The sequence below is a fragment of the Natrix helvetica genome, assembly GCF_964273705.1.
Source record: "Natrix helvetica genome assembly, chromosome: 1".
NCBI lineage: Eukaryota > Metazoa > Chordata > Lepidosauria > Squamata > Natricidae > Natrix > Natrix helvetica.
Genome location: NC_138548.1, coordinates 198,261,458 through 198,282,827, shown reverse-complemented (window position 1 = coordinate 198,282,827; position 21,370 = coordinate 198,261,458). Strand labels below are relative to the sequence as shown.

At 41.0% G+C, this 21,370-nt stretch overlaps 1 protein-coding gene across 9 annotated transcripts in view; it reads right to left on the bottom strand.

The window, feature by feature from the left end:
* IQSEC2 (IQ motif and Sec7 domain ArfGEF 2) overlaps positions 1–21,370 on the bottom strand; it is a 177,222-nt gene that overhangs the window by 30,983 nt on the left and 124,869 nt on the right. Inside the window, exon 1 of one of the 9 annotated variants that reach the window (XM_081962379.1) lies at positions 9,933–10,030. The exons of the other annotated variants lie outside the window; for them this stretch is intronic. Within the exon in view, the coding sequence (XP_081818505.1) occupies positions 9,933–9,997 (65 nt within the window). The 5' untranslated portion in view covers positions 9,998–10,030. Of the gene's footprint in view, positions 1–9,932; positions 10,031–21,370 lie in introns of those variants that run through there. 9 annotated transcript variants of the gene reach the window in all.

Genomic DNA, 21,370 nt, shown 5'->3' with positions numbered 1-21,370 from the left:
CGGTAAGCATGCGTGTATGCATCTCATCTAGATAACTATACCTGGTCTAATAAATCCAATTATACCTTTATAAAACTTCTGCGCAGCTTGAGATCCAAAAAGAGAAACAAAGCTCCCTTAGCATGTTTGTAAATAAAATACTTACATTGGTGCTAAGGGAACTCTAGGCAAGATGGTTGCCAGGGACAACCAGTTATCCGGCAAGGGATGAATGCTGACAGGATGTGAATGTGAAATGTGGGGTTTCCTGCATGCAGAGGTCCAGAGAGACCTAGACATGGCACTGGGTATTTGCCAACACCCTCATTTTGTAGTCTCAGGCAAACTCTCAAAAGCAAATGACTGAGACTGAGCTTTTACTGCCACAGAAAACCGATAGATCACAAGTTATTAAGGCCTGCTTCGGATTTAACCAAACCAAGAAGAGACACTCACTTTGTTGGGTAGGATAAATTTACACTAGGATCATACCCATCCCTGACTGCATCTTTGCCACAACCCAAATGTGTTCTATCATCATCATCATCCACAAGGAATCCAACTCCCAATAGGAAAAATGTTCCTCAACAGTCACATATGCAAGATGGACAGCTGTACAAACTAAATAACAAATGCATCCTAGAAAATATCAATTGGGCTGTTCCCCACAGGGGTAATTTAGTGGTGGCCAAATAATCTGGTTTGCCATTCCTAAGAGATTTTTTTTTTTTGTATTTACATTAAATTTATTAACAACCATGAAAAGAAGGGATAAAGTTGTTAACCATTGTCAGAACATATAATTGGACTAGATAGGTCAGAGGACTGATCCAGGAATCTCCAGGAGATTGCATATATTCTTGTTCTTAAAAAGTAAAATACAGATACAAAGGAATTTTAAAATGTGGAGGTTATAGGTTTCCAGTACATCATAAATTAGCTGTAAATAACTTATCATACCAAATCACTATTAAATTAAGTTCTAAGATAAAAATTAACACCAACAACCATGATCAATGCAGTGTAACTTACCAGTAAATTAAAAATTATAATTTTGTAGTTTATAAAACTCAATCCATATTACTAACAGTCTGTTCTGATTTAAATAAACTTGTAAAACTGAATTATAGGTTGTATACGTAGAGAAGCTTACATTTTGGATGTGGTTCAAATCCCTAAATTAAGTCGTAGTTTAGGAATGGTTTCCAGTTGAGCTGAATTCCATGTCAGATTTACAAAGTTATTAGAGTCATCAAAGCTTACTTTTACAGCTTTGGTTAGCCATTTTTCCACGGAGGGGATCAAATATCATTTTCAGTAAAAAGCTTATAATATTCTTGTTATAGTTAGCATTTACAAAGATAATTCAGTAAAATTACTGAATTACCGAATACAAGACACTGAGCTTGTAGATCAGAAGGTTGGCAGTTCAGCGGTTCGAATCCTTAGTGCCATGTAACGGAGTGAGCTCCCATTACTTGACCCAGCTTCTGCCAACCTAGCAGTTCGAAAGCACGTAAAAAAAGTAGAAAAATAGGAACCACCTTTGGTGGGAAGATAACAGTGTTCCGGGCGCCTTCAGCATTTAGTCATGCCAGCCACCTGACCACAGAGACGTCTTCGGACGGCACTGGTTCTTCGGCTTAGAAACAGAGATGAGCACCGCCCCGTAGAGTCGGGAATGACTAGCACGCATGTGAGGGGGAACCATTACCTTTACCTTTAAAGTTTAGTCAGAATATTGCAAGTTGAAATGGAAGTTGAACTTTGTTTTTTATGCTCTTCCCACCTTCTAGAAGAATGGTCAAAGACCAAAGTCTGAGTTGTTTTTCATTCTAACTGATGCACAATAAAAGGAGTGTAAGCAATTCTACTTTGCCATGAAAGTTGCACCTGCTGAAATCCCTAATTTTTCATATCAATTATACAGCCAGTGAAAAATCCCTATCCTTTCTTTTTCCTTTTGCAAATTCATTCTGTTTCTAAATGCCCTTGAAAAGCTGACTTCTTTTAATTAGAAATATAACATTGGCACTTTATCATCATTGGACCAAAGTGCTTTTTCTACTTTCAGGCCAACAATACCTAGATTCGCCTACGCAGATCTTTCAGAAAATATATGAGCGTGTAGAGGACTTCCATTATGCTTTGTCTCAGATTGAGATGATGACCTGCAGAGGCCCTGCCTGGACAGGAGACATTGTTGGGGTACATTCAGCCAACTGAATTGATGTCTGTATCATTCCTCTACTTTCCAATCTATCAATCTAAACAATATCTAAAATAGATCATTCAAAGAAGCTGTCTTTACTAGCCACAATATAATGCCAATGTCAGCCTCTGCTTCCTTCACTTGCTTGTTTTCGGCTGTCATGGCAAGGCCAACCATCCTGCATACCAACCTGATGATGCTTTTTGGAGATGCAACCCACATGACACCTAAGGGAATTGCAGATTGGGCAATGGGGTGGGGCTCGTTGGAGGGAGGGGGTTGGGCAAATGTTTGATATGTATGATTTCGCGCTTTTCTGCCTCAGACCTTGCTTTACTTTGCTGCTATCTATTCATAACCAGTAAAGGTACTTTTAATTCCACCAACATGGAGTTGAGAGGTTTCTTTCTTGGTTACTGAGGGAGGCACGCCTGACAGCCTCTTTCTCTTGTTTATTCTTGTGTGGTGTGTTCACATATGCTTTTCCTGATCTGGTCTGAATATCTAACCTCCGAATATAGATTGGCTTCTACTCTAAACATTTATTGCAGCTTTACCAGCACTACAGGCATGAGACTCTGGGGAAGGCTGACGTATTAAAAAAAAGTTATTTAGCAACAAACTGCATAAGCACATGCAGTAACTTTCCTGGTTTGAAACACCTAATCAGTCATAGCACTTCAAAGTCACCAAAGGTTGCAGTACAATAGACAAGTGGTCTGTTATATGTCTCACACATGTTTACAATTTTAAGCAGGGAGGCCAGCAGGCCGAAGTAATTCTAGGGATCTTCTTGTGCCATTATACAGAGTCAAGGAATAGTACTCTACGTGGCAAACCACAAGTGGTCTAAAGCCTGATCAGGTGGTGACATCAGTACTCTTACAGGAGTCTATTTTATTTAACAATATGGTTTACAAAATAAAAGTGATGAAAAACTGCCATTAAAATAGTAGTGCTGAAATGAACTGGACTAAGGAAACACTTTAGCACAAGGATGCAAAGTAAGTTGCTTCTTTACATCACTGCCCAAATAGTTCCACAATGCTTTAGCAGACAGGTTAAAAGAAAGGAGGCTCCATGAACATCTCTTACAAGGGGTGCCTGTAGCATTAGAACTGCAAAAGTAAAGCAAACTTACTGGCTTGAGGTGGGAGGTTGTTCCCACAGGAATCAATGTACCTCCATTTTGGGGGATTAAAGCCCCTAAAGCCGGGATGGCGAACCTATGGCTTCAGGGAAGCCTCCTGAAGGTCTCTGAAGCCCCCGGAGGGCCTCTGGGGGACGGGGGAGGCTGTTTTCGCCCTCCCAGGCTCCTATAAAGCCTCTGGAGCCTGGGGAGGGCAAAAAAAGCATGCAAAAAATGGGGGGGTCGCGCCTGTACTGCGTGCATGCGCACTGGGGGGGGTCACGCATTACATTATGACCCCTTTGCGCTCCCCCCCACTTATGGCACGCGAGCCAAAAAAGGTTCACCATCACTGCCCTAAAGTCTCAAAATTTTCAATACCAGCATTTTGAATGAGAGACAAAGCACTGCAGTGCCTCAAAAAAGTTATTAGTTGACACTGTATGTTGTTTTACAGTATATCAGTGACCAGATTTGTGGCTTGTTAGATGATGTCTTTCAGAACCAAACTGCATTTCTTCCTGAGATGCACAGGGTAATAGGAAGAGGAACTTTAATTACGCTGGGAATAAATATTGCTATGTATAGTCCTTCAGGAACATCCTGATTTGATTTCTGGCAGCCTCCTCCTTCATAGTATAAGGATGCATAATAATTATCTATCCTTGGCACTAACCATTAGGGAAGGGTTAATTCATGAAGTGGAAATAGCCGAGTACTAGAAAAATGACATATAATGCTAGAATTCTTGAATCTTGATTACAGAATTGAAGTATCAGCAAATACCTTGAACTTCACAAAAGGAAGATTTTAATGAAAGAGCAGTAATTGGATTACATAGAAATTCTAAAAGAGAGGAAACTTGAAATCCAGTTGCAAACAACTCCAATGAAGGGAAGAAACAGAAGACAGGAGAAGAAGCCAACATGGGTGAAGCATAATAAATATTAGAAAACAAAGGATGCTCTTAGAAGATGGACAGAAGACAGGTCATCAAAGAAAAGGTAGCAAGAAACAGTCAAAGCAATATCAAACAGCCCAAAACTCAGGTAAGGTTGGTGAAGAATGCTAAGAATGACAAAAAGGGCTTCCTCAGTTATGTTTAAAATATATACCTCATCCATAGTTATTATATTGGTGTGCTACAGAAATAATAAAAGAAAAAAATCAGATGCTCAAAGAATACAAATGTTTACAGGTATCAAAGGAAAAGGCAAACTCTTCAAGTTTTATTCTGGTTTAGTCTTCTCCAACAAGAGGGCCTGGGTTCAACCAGACAAAAGTAAAGAGCAGGATGAAGGAGTAGAGCTGACTTAAAAAGTCAACAAAATTCTCATAGATGGGATGAAAATGTGTAGCTGATATCACTGTAGTTACTTATTTACAAATTGGTCAAAAGGAATATATAAACATTCATGTAAATAATATCTCCAGTAATCTGCAGTAATCTGCCAAATCTTTTTTAATATCATGAAGGACATTTCCCCACTGGTGTGTGTTTCCCCCCCAGTATCACTGTCACCCCTAATAGGGAAAGCTGATCTTGAAAAATTAGAGAAAGTGTCCATTCAAATTTTCTGCTCTTATAATTGGTGGAGAATTTTGAAGAGTCTTTTGAGCCTACCTATGATGTCAACAACATCTCAGACAAGTTGACTTTGATCATATTTTTCCAAGGAAATGTTACAATTTACTTTACTGGAAGAATGAATATGCCAGCAACCAAAGCTTCATGTTGCAACAGGCAAAGCCGCTACTTCAAAACAACTCTTTAGAAAAACCTCTTAATTCTCAAGAAGGGGAGAATAAAAGACTATCTAATTTATGCCATTCTACTGCAATATTTTTTCTTTCCCATTAACAATCCTCAAAGGAAGGCAGATTAGGTGCAAAATATTTTTAATAGGCATACTGCACTGGAAGCCTTCAGCCTAGATATAAATATAAATGCTAAAAGGAATAGAAGCAAACAACTAACTTAAAACAAAACAAACCAGAATAAATATATATGCACTTTTACAAGGAATTTCAACTTCCAAGACTTTATCATTGTGCAGAATGATATTAGCCTTTCCATTTATAAAACCATACAAACTCCTTTTACATTTGGAACTGCTGAATTGGCTTTTAGAGAAATCACCCTCAACTGACTGGCAATGTGGCTAGATGTAAAGAATAAAGAGCCAATAAAAGGAACCAATAAATACCTAGAACAGTGATGGCGAACCTATGGCACGCGTGCCACAGGTGGCACGTGGAGCCATTTGTCAGGGCACGCGAGGCGCTGCCCTGTCAGCTGGCCAGCACGCATGCGCGTGCTGGCCAGCTGAGTTCACCTTTTTAAAAGCCATTTTTCGCCCTCCCCAGCCCCCTGGAAGCCCTCCGGAGGCTTCAGGGACCGTCCGGAGGCTTCCCTGAAGCCTTTGGAGCGCTTAAAACCACCCTCCGAGCAAACCGGAAGTCACTTCCGGTTTGCTTGGAGGATCCTTTTGAGTGCTCCGAAGGCTTCAGGGACGCCTCCGGATGGTCCCTGAAGCCTCCGGAGGGCCTCCAGGGGGACGGGGGAGGCTCTTTTCGCCCTCCCCAGGCTCCTATAAAGCCTCTGGAGCCTGGGGAGGGCGAAAAAAGCATGTAAAAATGGGGGGTTGCGCGTTGTGCGCGCATGCGCACTGGGGGGTCGCACATTGCATTATTGGTGCGGCACACCCGCACACGACCCCCCTGCGCCCCCCCCACTTATGGCACGCGAGCCAAAAAAGGTTCGCCATCGCTGACCTAGAAGGTACAGGAGAACTGAAATGCTCAATTTCAAAGCGGTAGATTGACTTGACTCCAGGTAATGGCCTTTATGCCATTTTCTTACCAGGGTCATGGAAGTGGCTTGGTTTTTTGTGCTTCCCAATCTAACCAGCATTCCTGGAACTGCCCAGTAGTTCTCCATCAATTAGTCCTCAGGGCTGACACTTCTTAGCTTTTGAAAGCACCCGAGGTCAGATAAATTATGTCCCTTTTGAGGTATAGAAAGTCCTCAATTTACAACCATTTGAAGTTGCAATGTCACTGGAAAAAAGTGACTTACAACTGGTCCTTGCATTTACAACAATTGTAGCATCCTCACAATCAGATGGTTAAAATTTAGAAGCTTGCACACAGCATGCTTTTATGATGGTAGCAGGGTCGGGGGGGGGGGGTCACGTGCTCACCTTTTGCAATTTTCCCAGCCAGCTTCAGACAAGCAAAATGAACGAGGGAATCCAGATCTGTTTACTGACTAATTCACTTAACAACTGCAATTATTTGCTTAACAGGCATGGCAAAATGGTCAGAAAATTGGGTGCAACTCACAACATTTCCCTTGCTTAACAATGGAAATTCTGATCCTAATTTTTGTGGTAAGTTGAGGACCACTTGTAATGCTTCATTAATTTGATAGTCACCGTTTTAAAAGGTCTCCAGTTAGGCAGTTGTGTGTACAAGCACTATTATAAAATAGGCACAATTCTTTATCTTGCATCTGGGGGGAGATTATTCCTCTTCTAGAACAAAGATGCCTGTCATGATGACAAATATATTTACCACCTAAAAGCAAAATTGTGTTGCCTATGTATAAATCTATGTAATCTTAACCGATTAATCCTGATTACATTAAGTTCATATGATCAGTTGACTGAATGAGTTCAATTTTGGCCTATGATGCTAATCGGTGTTTTTTCTTCAAATCTATTTGGGTGGGATTCGTTCTACAACAATGAATATCTTTTCTTTGAAAAAGAAAAAAGAAAGCATATCCCCAGATATGAATCAGAATCTGGGCTAGAACAGACACAGAAACAAACAAACAAACAAATACATCCTGCTAGTTAAACAGATGAGACACAGAATAACTCTCCCCCTCTCCTGTCAGGGCCATATTTCAGCTGTGTAAATTTGGGACATCCAGACCTATTAGGTAAGCCTTCCTAACCAAAGAGTTGCCTGGTGTCCAGCAAGATTCCCCTCCTGGAAATGCCTTCTGAGAAGGAAAGTACCATAACAAATCCAGTAAAGTTAACACCGGTGTGTTGTGTTTTTTGTGTGTGTAATAATAGCTATGTATTTTGGTTTTTTCCTCAATCAGCATAATATAATAACAAGCTTAATAGATCTTTATAACCTTCACAATGCCTTTTGCTTTAAAAATACCAATAGAATACTGACGCCCCACTGATCTCAGTAGGAGTGTGTTGAGCCCATAGTTTTACTGAATTAACTCAACCGCCTATATTCATGTAACACTATGCACCATAAATTAATTGTAAAGGTTGGGGCAACCCAATACACCGAGCCAGAAATTAGCCGAGCATGTTGTACAAAGCCAGTCTTAATAGCAGGTTCAGGACTACAGGCAGACAAAGCAATCCTAAAGGAAGGTGTAATTACAAAGCTTGGCCAGGTCATGCTTTTCAAAGTAAGAGCCCAGTAGATCTTCATTGTTTTAGAATTCCAGTTCCACAAAACCAGTAGGAAGTTTCAGACAAGATACAGTATATCCGCAGCAAGCTAGCATAATTACAGGAACAGATGTGGGGGCTTATTGATGGAACAGAGGAAACTCGCCATAAAAATACCTTGGTGTAGGATCTATTCCTGGCAGGAAACTACTGGTAATAAATTTGTGTTTGCAAAGTTTTCTATGAGCAGAGCATACATTGCTGAAGCTGACATGCATTCAACATAGGTGGAATGTTGTTATAAATCATTACTTGATAAGTCAGCTAACCTTTTTTTAAAAAGTAAAATAACTTGTACCACCTTGGTCAATCTTTCTGTGATATTTTCAACCTCGACCTTTGATCCTCCTGCCTTGTTTATTCAGGAGGATCAAAAAAAGTTTAATACTTTATTTCTCTTCTGATATTTACATGCAATATATAATATTGGTTTACACCATTCGTGACAAAAAAGCTCTCCCCCATATGTGTATATTTATATCTATTACTTTGGGCACTCATTTCAATGAAAAGAGAGCCTTGCAAACTGCAGAAAATGACTATTTTGTATTATTACCTATCTTATTTTGCAATATTTATCACTTTGCTTCATTTGAATACTTTTCATAAAGAGACATAATAAGGTGAGGGTTGAAGTAAACTGAAGATTACTACTAGCAAAGATGTATATTCAGACGCAGGTGAGGTGATTTAGCAAACATTCCTCACATGACAAGTCAGATCACAGCTGTCTCTTATTGTCCCTCTTTCTTTTATGGATATTAGGATTCTTAGGGACCTTCATCCAATATCAATCCCAGAACTTTTTATTTGAATCTCTTCCTAATCAAGCCGGTCATATATAAATTTTCCATCTTAAATATTAGAATCTATATCTACGTCAAAAGAGCTGTGAAGGAAGAAAGCTGAAAGTGGATGGAACCAATTGTATGGCTTCTGAGGCAATAGGAATACCAGACTTTTGGCACATTAATCCATCCCCCTGCATAGTCCATTTCTGGGACTCTTGTAAATTCTGAAATCCAAACTACAGAATAATTTGTTCATACAGTAAAAAATGACTAAGTGAAGCTGAATCGAACCTTTTGTACAGAGGATATGAAGTGGAAGTCCTTGCTTAGAGACCAAGGACCTCAAAAAATAAAGAAGCTAGATATGGATCTAGGCTTGCCTTTTTGTAAGCAAAGGAAGCAGAATTCTTGGAGATTCTCCATTTTGAACCATTCAAGTTAATGGAGATTATATTCAATGAAATATTATTTACAAGGGGGGAGGAGGGCTTACAGAGAATGCAAAAAAAAAAAAAAAGGAATGGTTATGTAGTTAGTGGATATTGGCAGAGGGGTCGTACAGATAACTTTCTTGGCAGGGTCTGTTCCTGGGAGGCAAACAGATGAAGGAATAAGTATGCAATTATTAGCACAACAGCATCATCAGCCACATAAAGGGTGAATTTGGAATGTCTGCTGAGAAATCCAAGAATGCAATTATAAACTCAGAAAATTCACCCCAAGAAGGCAGTGTTTTCTACGGGAAATATTAACAGGTCATTACATCTTCCAAAGTGAGTGCAGGACGCAAAAGGAAAACAATTGAGAAGTGTCCCTTTTATTATTGCTAAAGAAGAATTATCTCCTGGGCATTTGGGGATTCCTTGTGCTGGCTGGTGAGGTGAGGAAAGGAAGAATCGGGGAATTCGTTAACAAAGGCAGGAATTGGGCAGCGGGAAAGAAATTCTCTCAGATTATTTCAAAATTTCAACAGGAAGGGGTGATGAGAAGAGAGGGGCAGCGAGGGATCTGCCCAAGCAAAGCTCCAGGAGAACCAATAATTATCCAGGGGAGAGGAAACCTATCAGGAAGGGGGAGGGGGGGGGAGAGCGGTGTTTCCTGCGGAAGAGGGCCGCTATTTTGCGGTCTGCAGCTCGGAGAGGGAGGCGTTCTCCGGCTGGCCGTTCAAATGCTTTGGCTTCCCGGTCTTCGGCTGCAGGCAGAGCGGGGGCTGTTCCAAGTGGCCGAAGAAAGGGAACGAATGCGCGGCGGGGCTTTGGCGGCGGCGACCAGAGACACCCCCCTCCCATAGGAAGGGGAGGGGGACTTGCAAGGGGAGGGGGCGCACTCACCAGTGCAGGAACTTGTGCTGCAGCTGTCCCGGGCGACGCTCGGACGAGCATTGTAGGCACCACATGGCCGCTTGCACTCTGCAGCCCGGGACTGCCGCCGCCGCCAGGGACTTGGTGAGGACGGGGATGGAGGATCCAGATTGGGTCTCAGCAACGGCGGCGGCCGCTCCGTGCCCCGAAGCTGCCCAACCGCTGCTTGGCCTTCGCCATCCTCGGCTCCCCCACGTAAAGCAAAGGAGGAGGCGGGACGCGGTAGGGCCCGCCCTTCGCCGGAGATTCCCCCTCCTCCCTGGCCATTGTTAGTAGCCCTCCAAGGGTCCCCCCGCGCCGGCCCACCTTCCCTGCCTCGCAGCTCTCCACAGTGACGCCCGGATGCTGCTCGGTATCCCGATGCCCGCGACGCCGTCGCCATCGGGGTGCTGCATGGCTGCGATGGGAGCAGAAGCGGGCGGTGGTTGTTCCTCCAGAGATGTCTTAGCCAGCTGCCAGGGCTCTGCCCCACCTTGTCTCGAAAGAGATTCTGCGTCGCGATTGCTATTGTGTGCCTGATTTCTTGAGACTCTGCTAAATCCGGGTTTCCAAGAGCAGCCCCCAAAGCTGCCTGGCTAACTCGCAACCTCTCTTCCGCCGCTCCCGAAATACACGACATACACGACAGCTGATGGCTGTGTGGCTTTTTTAGCGGTGCTACTTTAAACGTTCATTTTCCACGTGCTGGGAGGCCAGGCGTGTCTCTCTCGTCAACTTCCCCCAGTCCAGAAATGCAGACTTCTCCTACCTCCTTCTATCCAGAGCTGTGTTAGTGGAGGAGTGTGATTTAATGACTAAACGGTGGCTGCCGGCCAAGATTTCCTAGATGCCTTTCCAAAATTCAAAACGCTTTAGATCAGAAAAGCAGCAAAGAAGGTAGAGCAGGGAACCAAGATCCATGAATCCCACCCCAAACTCTGGAAGAATTAGGCCAGGAAGAGAAGATGCCACCTTTACACTGGGCAATTTCTGGCTAGGAAGCTTTAATGGAAAGGGGGAGAGTGGTGGTAAGCCCAAAGTTTTGGCATCAGGTATGAATGTGGACTAAATCAAGAAACAGATTGATCTGACTTAAGGAGCACATCCTCTGCAAGAAGTCCTCTTGCACTAGCCTGAGATTTTACAAAAGCATCATTATGGACTGACACATCTCCTGTTCACAAGTAGGTTTGTTCAGGAATGTGTGCCCTATGCTATTTTTGTAATTAGAAGTAGATGCCAGCTGATTTTCTTGCTTGGGTGCCATGAAGTCTCAGGACCTCAGGGACCCCAATTTGCCCCAACGCAGATATCTTTGTTTCTGAGGAAGATGGCATGCAAGAATGGTAATTCTCTTTTACCAGTCCTCAAAGAAAATCCTCTATTTCTAGCAGGCAGCATTTTGAATAAGACAGTAAAAAGCAATAAATCCTCTATTTGATGGCACTTTATTTTCATTAGATGGACAAATTATTATTATTTTTTGTGCCCTCAAGTCACTCTTGTCTCCTGGCAACTGTTTGGACGAGTCCCTGCATTTTTCTTGGCAAGATTGGAGAAATTATTTGCTCTTGCCTGCTTCCCAGGACTGAGAGAGAGGGACTGGCCTGAAGTCACCCAGCCGGCTTTCTGTCTAAGCCAGTGCTTCTCAAATAGTGGGGCGGGCCCCCCAGGGGGGGCGCGAGGCTCCGTAAAGGGGGGCTCAGCTCAAATTATTTTATATATTTTTGTTTTGCAGGTTAAAGTTTTTTTTAATATTGTGTTCCTTTAAATCCTGTGCTCCTTTAAATCTTTTCTGCTACAGTTAATAAAGCTATTCTTTGTTGTAAATTGATCCACATTTCTTTCTTTTTTTATTCTCTTATACGTTAATAAGGATACAGTGTTATGCAGAGGTGTACTTATAACAATTTTATAGACAAATGATACTATTTACAGTTGCGCGGGGGGTGCGAAATGTTTTCTTCTTCCTAGGGGGGGCATGACAGAAAATAATTGAGAAGCACTGGTCTAAGCTGAGATCAGAACTCATCGTCTTGTGGTTTCTAGCCCAATGCCTTACTCACTATACCAAACTGGCTCTTAGTTTGCACAAAGGATAAGATTAATATATATTTTAGGACAAATCCAATAGTAGTAGGATGGAACAAGGGATATTGTGATGGCTTTTCTCTTTTATTAAGAAAATCAAAGTGATAAATGATTTTCCAATTCTCCTATCCTGTACATGATCTAAACCAAGGTGATTTAGTTCAGTGTTCTCTCAAAGTTTGCAAGTAGATCAGTAGCAAATCTCCATCTCTCTTCCCGCCCCCCAACACACTTTATACTTGCGAAGTAGAAAAACAAACACATCCATCCCTAAGGACATATTGCTAATTTGCTCTTTTGAGAAAACCAAATCGAAAAAGGATCTTATGCTAGCAAAAGGAGCCATAGTCCAATGCAAAATTTTCTAATCATCTGTGTTATGATTGCAATGCAGACAGATTTTTTTTCTTCATTGCTGAGAAGAATAGGAGGGGGAGAATCCTCCAATGACATTCCTTTTTCCCCAGCAACTGGCCCCAAGACAAAATATAATAAAATAAAAATGTCCAGTGAACAATCCTTTTCTGTTGGGTGGTTAAACCCATCCAAGTTATTTAGTTTATCTTTCTAGCACTGTAATTCAAAAGTTACCCAACACAATATTTTATTATTGCCATTGATAGCACATCCTCCACGAACAAATTTAACTTTAAATGTTCTAATTTGCACTAAAATATTGGGCTGACATAATGTTCAACATTCCTTTGAAAAAATACCATATTATGTATCCTTTCTGATAAAAAAACAAAAACGAAATAAAATCCTGAAATCAGACTCATTCACACGTGGCATAATTCTATATGGCATTGGAGGGTTAAATGGCATACAGTAATGACCATGAGAAGCAGACTATTGCAGCATAGAGGAAAAAATTGTTCCTGTTTGTATGATTAAATTCATAATGATTAAATACAACCACATATCCAACAATGAGCTGGATGACCACGAACTGATAGCCTGCACAGCAATAACACTGTGGTACACTTGAGAAATAGGATAATGGAAGATTTTTTTTAAAAAGTGGTAAGATCAAGCTGTTTAGTTCTTAAGGATAAAGTAAGCATAACATAGATCAGCTGCTATCAAAGTTAATGGCTATGTAAGTAAAAAATTATCTCAATAAGTGGTTGATTTGGGGGGAAAACAAAGACAAAATCAGGCTTGATTGAAATTTTTATAGGAGACTACAAGGAGATGAGGGTGAAGGTTCCTTCTCAGAGCTTGTGTATTAGTTTCTGAATGTTTCGTTACCAGGATAGGTAACATCTTCAGCAGAATTTAGGGGATGTCAATTTCAATGTTCTTCAGTTTATAAGGGTGTTGTGTGGTCAGTAGCTCTTGTGATGGGTCAGGTGTGGGTGTGTCAAGTGAGGGTCTTGTAAATGGATCTTGTGATGGGTCAGGTGTAAGTCATCCGTGGGAGTCTGGTGATGGGGAGGTTACATCAGGTGAAAGTAATTGAGAGGTGATGTGCTGGTTGGGGGGGCTTGTGTGGGTTGGTTGAGGGTCGGTGCTGTCTCTGTGCATTTTGATTCTGAGGGGTTCGTAGGCTAGTTGTAGGTTAATGTGTCTGTTGATGGAATTGCTTCTGGAATGCCAGGCGGTAGCATGGCCGATTATTTTTGGGTTGCTCCAATCGAACTGGTGCTGTTTGGTGTTGGTGTGGGTACCGATTAAGGATTTGGGATCGTGGTGTTTGACTGCCAGCCGGTGTTCATGGATCCTGATTTTTAATTGACGTGAAGTTTGTCCCAGGTAGAATTGGTTGCAATTGTTACAGTTGATTTTGTAGATTACATTGTTTCTTTCGTCCTTCTGTATCTTGTCTTTGGTTTTGGATAATTCCTGGTGGAGTATGGCTGTGAGTTTGTGGGCTATTGAATGAACCTTCACTCTCATCTAACACCCGAGCTACAGATATTTGCAAAACTACAAGGATATGTTAGAGCTATACACCAGACAGATAAAAGGTACGGTAAGTCCTAGAAGGCACGGATAATTAGCTACTTCCATATTATCCCCAGGAAAATTAAACAATTTGATCCTAGTAGCCACAATATTCAAGTTTGGGTCAAGAGAGTCTTTTAAGCAGACATTTTCCAATAAGCTCAAAAGAATATTTTTTTCTATTTCAAAGAGGAAGCTACTAAAAAAGAAGGTGACAAGGAAAAAGTTATATTTGTAGTTTATCCACAGCAAAAGGAGCTGAATTCAAATTTACACAACTGGTTACAACAAAACGTGTCCAGTATAAAAAATTACCAACAGGCTGAAAAATTTCCACATAAGGAAAGTCTGAATTATTTTTATCCTAGTAAAAAGGTAAAAGTAGAAGTGCTGCAGAACATGAAGCAAGTAAAGGAAATTCAGTGCATAGTCATGTTCTGGAATTCTTTACAAACACAATGTAGTGATGGTCTTCAGTGGTTTGGACAAATGCATAGAAATGAAATCTGTTAATGGCCAGTAGTAATGATGGCTATATATTGTCTCCAGCATCAGAAGGGGAATACAGGCCTCAATACCAGTTTTCAGAGAACACAGGAGGAAGGGAACTTGGGAACGTGTACTTGGGAACGTGGTACCTCCACTGCACAAATTCAGATGCAGCATAACATTTTATTTTATTTATTTATTTATTTTAATCAATTTTAGATACTACCCATCTCATTCACAGAGTGACTCTGGGGTTCCATTAACACTCTTTTTACACGTTTACATTCATATTTATTTTTAATTAAATTTGTTATTACTGCACATTCCAGTAGACTTTGCATGGCTTATAAAATCCATTACATACAGCAGGGGTGTCAAGCTCACATTGTCACAGTGGCATCATGTAATATATTGGGACATTTTTCCCCTTCGCTAAACCGGGCATGGATGTGGCCAGTGCATGACACATCTGGCCTGCTGGCTGGGAATTTGACAGCCCTGACATACAGTAACAGGTACAAATATTAACAAAATAAGGTAGCCCAGACTAAAAAAAAAACCCACAAAGACAAGAGTCCTTTACAAAGCTCATGTTGCTGTAATTTTGAACTATCTGTAGCTTACAGATGGTTGAGGGTGGCTCCATTTAGAAAGCACTGCAATAGTCTAATGATGAGGTGACCAGGCCTGAATGACCACCTGCGAGGTGTCCTGATTGAGCAAAGGGCACATCTGAGACACAAGATGAACCTGTGAAAAGGCCCTCCTGGCCACAGCTATTGCTTTCTCTTTTGATGATTATTTAGTTTTATACAGAAATGTTACTTTTGCTAACAAATCTACATCCAAGCTATTATCTTCACCATATCCACTTTAAGAATGTCTATATATAATGAAGTTTTACTTCTGAGTAAATATTCATAGAATTGCATTTTAATTTGTTTAATATCACAAATTCTTCAGCCCTTGGGGTAGAGCAGGCTGTAATAAATCCAGGCACATATAAATATACAAATGCAAAAATCACTCACAGCACAAAATCCATACATATCATGATATAATACACTCAAAAGCTATACACACGTATAAGAAATGCCTTTCTGATCCTTCACATATATACGAACAGCGGAAGAAACACAAATTTAGTACTACCCTGTTTCCCCGAAAATAAGACCTCCCCGGATAATAAGCCCAATCGGGCTTTTGAGCGCATGCACTAAAATGAGCCCTTCCCCGAAAATAAGCCCTCCCTGGAAATATTGCAATACAGCAGCAGCCATGAGGTAACCACCCTCGCCGCCTCCTGCACCTCAAAAATAATAAGACCTCCCCAAAAATAAGGCCAAGTGCTTATTTCAGGGGTCAAAAGAAAAGAAGACCCTGTCTTATTTTCGGGGAAACACGGTATCATGTCATTCTTCTCTCATTTCACATCAGCCCTGCACAAACCTTTTTTTTAAAAAAACCTGGCAATGATTCCCCCCCTTTTCTTTCTGAACTGCAGTTGCCCACCCCTCTTTTGTCCCTTACATCAAATAAGAGAGAGCAACACCAGAGTTAGAAAATTATTGATGAGGCAGAGCAGGTCTCTGAGATGGTTGCCATAGGGATGAAGGGAAGTGTGAGATGCTGCGTTGCTATGGATCTTGCAAGAGGGAGGATGGGTACCAGGATCACCATAGTAATGCAACAGCACGGGGAGCTGATTGGAGACACCCAAACACTAGCAAAGAAAGTGTGACAGCCGCTGTTTGCAGGGGAAATGGCTCTAAGGTACTCCCTCTGGGGACGGACTAAGACATGACATGCCTAGCTCCACGTTTGAAAGAGATATAAGACGAGGAATGAAAATTCGCTCTCTGCAGTTCGCGTTTCTAAAACCTAAAAAAGGACCCAAAGTGGAGGTCTTCGCCAGCTGGGATGTGCAGCAAAGGGATGAAAAGTCTTGGAACCGGACTTCCGGGCTGAATCTGAGGAAGAACTGGGGCAAAGGGAAACAAGGAAGCCTTGCTTTGGATTACAAGTTTGCAAGTGGAAGGAAGTGTCTTTTATATCTCAGCAAAAGCCTAAGTGATAATAGGGGTTGGTGACAATAAGAAGGAAACTTTGGAATCAAGCCTCACGCTTTTAATTCCTGTCATCAGGTATTACCTGTGTCATCAATTCTATCTTCCAAATAGCATCTCTAAATAGACTACTATTTTTGGGCCGCCATAACTGCATTGTTGTATGTCTGCCTATCGTCATGGCAACACCTCCAAAATAGATACTTCAGGAAAAGAAAGAAAGAGGGGTATCGACCTGTTCAGTAAATAACTCTTTTCTCCCTGCCGTTGTAAATGCTGCTAGGCCAAAGGTAATCTCTACTGCTTTATACAAGTCACATTGCCTCTACGAAAGCACACATGTTGAGAACAGTTGGTCTTTGGAGTGTCTGCAGACTCAGACAGACACACACACAGAATTGCTAAAGGAAATACTGACACACATATACAGTCCCAGCATAGAGGGAAATGAAGATGCTTCCTTACCAAACGCATGAATACATACAAATTTATTAGCATGGACTTTCTGCTATAAGAGGTGAAACAATGAAAGACACACATTGTTTAAAGAGAGTCGTGCTACTGTCATAACAGCATAAGACAACAGGACTCATATGCACAAGATACAAGGCCAAAATCTATATGTACCAAAAGCTTTTTTTTAAAAAAGTACATCAATATTCAACATAACCTCACCTGACATTAGGACAATTAATGACAACTAATAAATAAATAAAGTCATTAACTGTCACTAAGCATTAACTAGCTCCGAACATTAGGGACAGGGCAAACAGGAGGAGACACTGCTTTCATGGCCCCCTTTTGGGCTTCCTGAAATCACCTATCTGATGCTGCTGAAAATGAGGCATTGAACTACTAGACCAGTGTTTCTCAACCTTGGCGACTTTAAGTCCTGTGGACTTCAACATCCACAGGACTTAAAGTCGCCAAGGTTGAGAAACACTGTACTAGACAGACCATACAGTGCAATGTAACACAACTAATAACACTTAGCAGTGAACAATTACCTAGGAATTGAAAGTGCTTTGCAAACTTTATTTATACAACGGTCTTGAAAGGGACACCAAGGTTAATCTTAGTGTCCCGTTTTATACATACAGGTAGTCCTCCACTTAAAACAGTTCGTTTAGAGATCATTCAAGTCACAATAACACTGAAAAAGTGACTTACCACCATTTGTCACCCTTACAACTACTGTAGCATCCCCATGGTCACGTGATCAAAATTCGGACACAGCATGTGCTTATGTCATATGATCACCTTTTTGAGACCTTCTGACAAGCAAAGTTATTAAGATACAATTTTGAATATGAAGCCATATTCACTTAGCAACCATGTTAGGAATTTAACAACTGCAGCGATTCGCTTAACAACTATGGCAAGAAAGGTTGTAAAATAGGGCAAAACTCATTTCACAACTGTCTCTTTTAGCAACAGAAACTCTGGGATTATTTGTGGTCATATAACGAGGACTATCTGTAGTATACACTGAGCTTGTGAATCTAATACTTCTAAACAGACCTAAGACCAGTTTAAATTCAGAGCCACGATAAGAACTCAGCTGAAGACTTTAGGAATTACAGCTCTTTCTCATATTATGTCAGCTCTCAAATAACTGAAGTCCATCCATCCATCCATCCAAAGCACAACTGCTAGTGATGTACCTTACCGGAAAACACCCACTCTCTCCAACATTCATCATCAAAAGCAGATGGGTCTCAGCCTGAATGTATTACACAATTTAAACCCATTTACAGTCTAGAAATAGTGCTGTTCTTCAAATCTGTTTGCAGCGTGTAAAGCCTGATGCATATAAGTGTCCTTCCTGCCAGCCAAGGTGTGGGGAAAAAAAGAAAGCTGATAAACCTGCTAAGAGTTCCCTGCCCCAAATGTACATATTGAGCCAAAACATCCCAACTCAAGATCAGACTGTTGCTGTTGTTTTGTTTACCCTTGTGTTCAGGAGAACACGCCTCTGGAACTAAGATTCTGTGCAGTCCTTCATCTGGGACCTCAAACTATTTCAGTAATTTTTGGAAACAGAAAATCAGTACATAGAATAAAATGGAACTGATTAAAGAAGAACATTGAATGTTTTTTTTTCAGCTAAAGCTGAAGTTGTCTGATCACTATGTTCAAGATCCAAATAAGTGAAAAAGAAAGAAAAGGAAACGCTAGGTTAATAATGCTAGTCTCTCTCTCTTCCCCCCCCCTCTCCCCCTCTCACAGACACCCCTATAGTAAGCCAACCCCAGGACCTTATTCTGCTTACTCAGTTGAAGCCTCTCTGTAAGGATCCACAATGGACAGTAGCTGCAGATAAGTCCTCAAAGGAGAATCAAGCAGGCTGGGTGGTCTTGTGATTCTCAGGTACTAAAGCAGAAGGTTGTGTGTTGGTGGCTTCAAGATATTCCTGCTAGGCCTGTTTGGGCAAGGGAAACTTGGCTTCAGCCTGACATCGTTGGTCAAGTGAATTCCTGCTAAATGCACCTGACCTAACCAGGGAAAGGGATAAGTTCAGTTGTGCCAGTCAATAGCTAAGGAGGACACCTCCCAACGAGTGACACATGCCTATGCTTCCACACCCAGCTTACAAAGGGCATGTAGTCAGGCACACTGTCTATAATTTCTATAGAAATGCTGCATGCCTAATTAAATTCATATTGACCGTGTTTGCATAACACACTTAGCCCGGTTCTTGAGCTGATTACCTCCTCTGCCTTTATATACCACACATAGAGTAAGAAACTAAAACAAATCGAATGAGGTGGGGCTCACTCAACACGCAGCGCCACAGAAAGCCAAGCCAATCTACTAATTCTGCCTGCATATTAGACAAATTTCACTGGTATTATAAATGACCAAGCGTAGATAGCCATGCAATTGCCTCAAAATGGTCCTAATACTATATTTACCTCAAAGGGAGACTGCTTTGAAAGTAAGACGATGATCCTTCCACCCCATTGATGATTAGAGAGAAAAAGACACCACTTATGTCCTTTGCAGTATTCTCAGTGAATCTAAGATAATCCTCCCATTTAAAGTTAAAGAGGAGGGGAGACTGCCTTCTTTTCAGATAAATCCAGTGTTTGCTAAAGAAAGAAAAATCTGACTTACGTTCTCTCTGTCACTAGAATTTACTCTTCTCTGACAGCAAGAAATACAATCCAGGTTCATTTGCTTTTGGCCATAAGCAGAGTGACAATCAGAAATAAAAAGTCCTCTTCGGCTTACTTCTGATTCAGGAGATAAACCTGTGCCTGACTTGCTTTGCTTTAGAGGATAACATGAGATTATCAAACAGAATGCTCTCTCATACAAAAGCCAATTACACAGAAACCTGCAGATAGAAAGCTGGCATATAAAGGAACAGAGTTTCATTCTCACTTTCTCTCTAGGATGCCTAGTTTCTACATGCTGGGTTGTCTGTTGAAGGGAGGAGCATTCCATCCTGGGAAGTCCAAGCCACAGGCTAAATGGGCTTTCTCCAGGAAGTGTGCTAGATGGAAAAAGACAGGATACTTGCTAGCCAAGCCAAAACTGAAGAAGGGTACCCCACTTTGAAAGCAGAGCAGGTGGCTAGCTTAGTAAAGTGCTAAAAATGTAACCTTTAACCTAATGCCTTTGGCTCAGTGCAACTGCCAATGTAATAAACCATGCATGTTTAAAATGAAACAGGTCATTTGTGGCTCATGTTTGTTATGATAACATGACCTTCACCCTCTCATTTGTTATTGATGCAATCTGATATACGTATAAAAGAAGATTATACATCCCCAATGTTTAACCAGGTATTGCCCCATCCAACAGCCAAAAGTATGTTCTTGAAGGAGAAATCTGGAAAAATAAGGGAACTACAATTCGAGATGCTTTACTTCTCCCTCGGTGGCTAACACTGCCATTATTATTGTGTTTTAGCCTTTTACAGCAGCCTGACGTGGAGCAATTTAGCCAGTGAAGCATTTCCTGCCACTTCCTTCTGTCAGGAGAAATGTCAATTTGCTATATATCTGTGTTGCAAAGATACTAGTGACAAAAGCGTTTTTTAAAAGGCAGCTTATTCCTAAGTCTGGGAATGGAATGGTAACTAATAAATTAAGTAAGATTGATGGGCTGGAAATTAAAAAGACCGAGTGTTGATTTACATAACACGTTAAATGTGGGTGGTAAGTTTATGGAACCCTGAGAAAATTGGATTAATTGAATAAAGCAGGCACAGCATACAAATACAGGGCTTGGTTTATACAACATGGTTCACCAGGTCAGTTAAATTAATTGCTACACAAACTACTAAGAAACTGTCCTTTAATGATAGGGGTGGAGTGGAGGTTTACTTCATATGTGGCACAAATCCAGCCTGTTAAATTCCTCGTTCAATGCCTTGTTTGATCCCCCAAAATGTGGATTTAATAACAAAATGTGAATTCACATGAATCTAGCTGAAAAGTTTTATATATAAAGCCACGCAATAGGGCTAAGAAAAGAGCCTTGATCCTATGTAAACCATTAGTAACAGTCTGGAAAATGGGTTCTCTGTAAATACGTAAGTATTCACCAGAACGCCAGATGGCATCCAGGAAATTCTGTTAAATTTAAAAAAATATATAGTTCATTTAAGCTGAATTAAATCTGAAATCAGATTTACTCTCTAGAGCAAAATCACCAAAATCCCATGAGATTTGGCTTCTCGTTAAATTTAACTCATTTTAAAAAAGATTGGATGGGTACTTGGGCTGTTACATAAGATTACACACTAGTGTGTGGCATCTAATCAGGAGTTAACTCCATTTTATGTGCAAATTCAACCAATTTTGATTTATCCAATAAGCTCTTGAC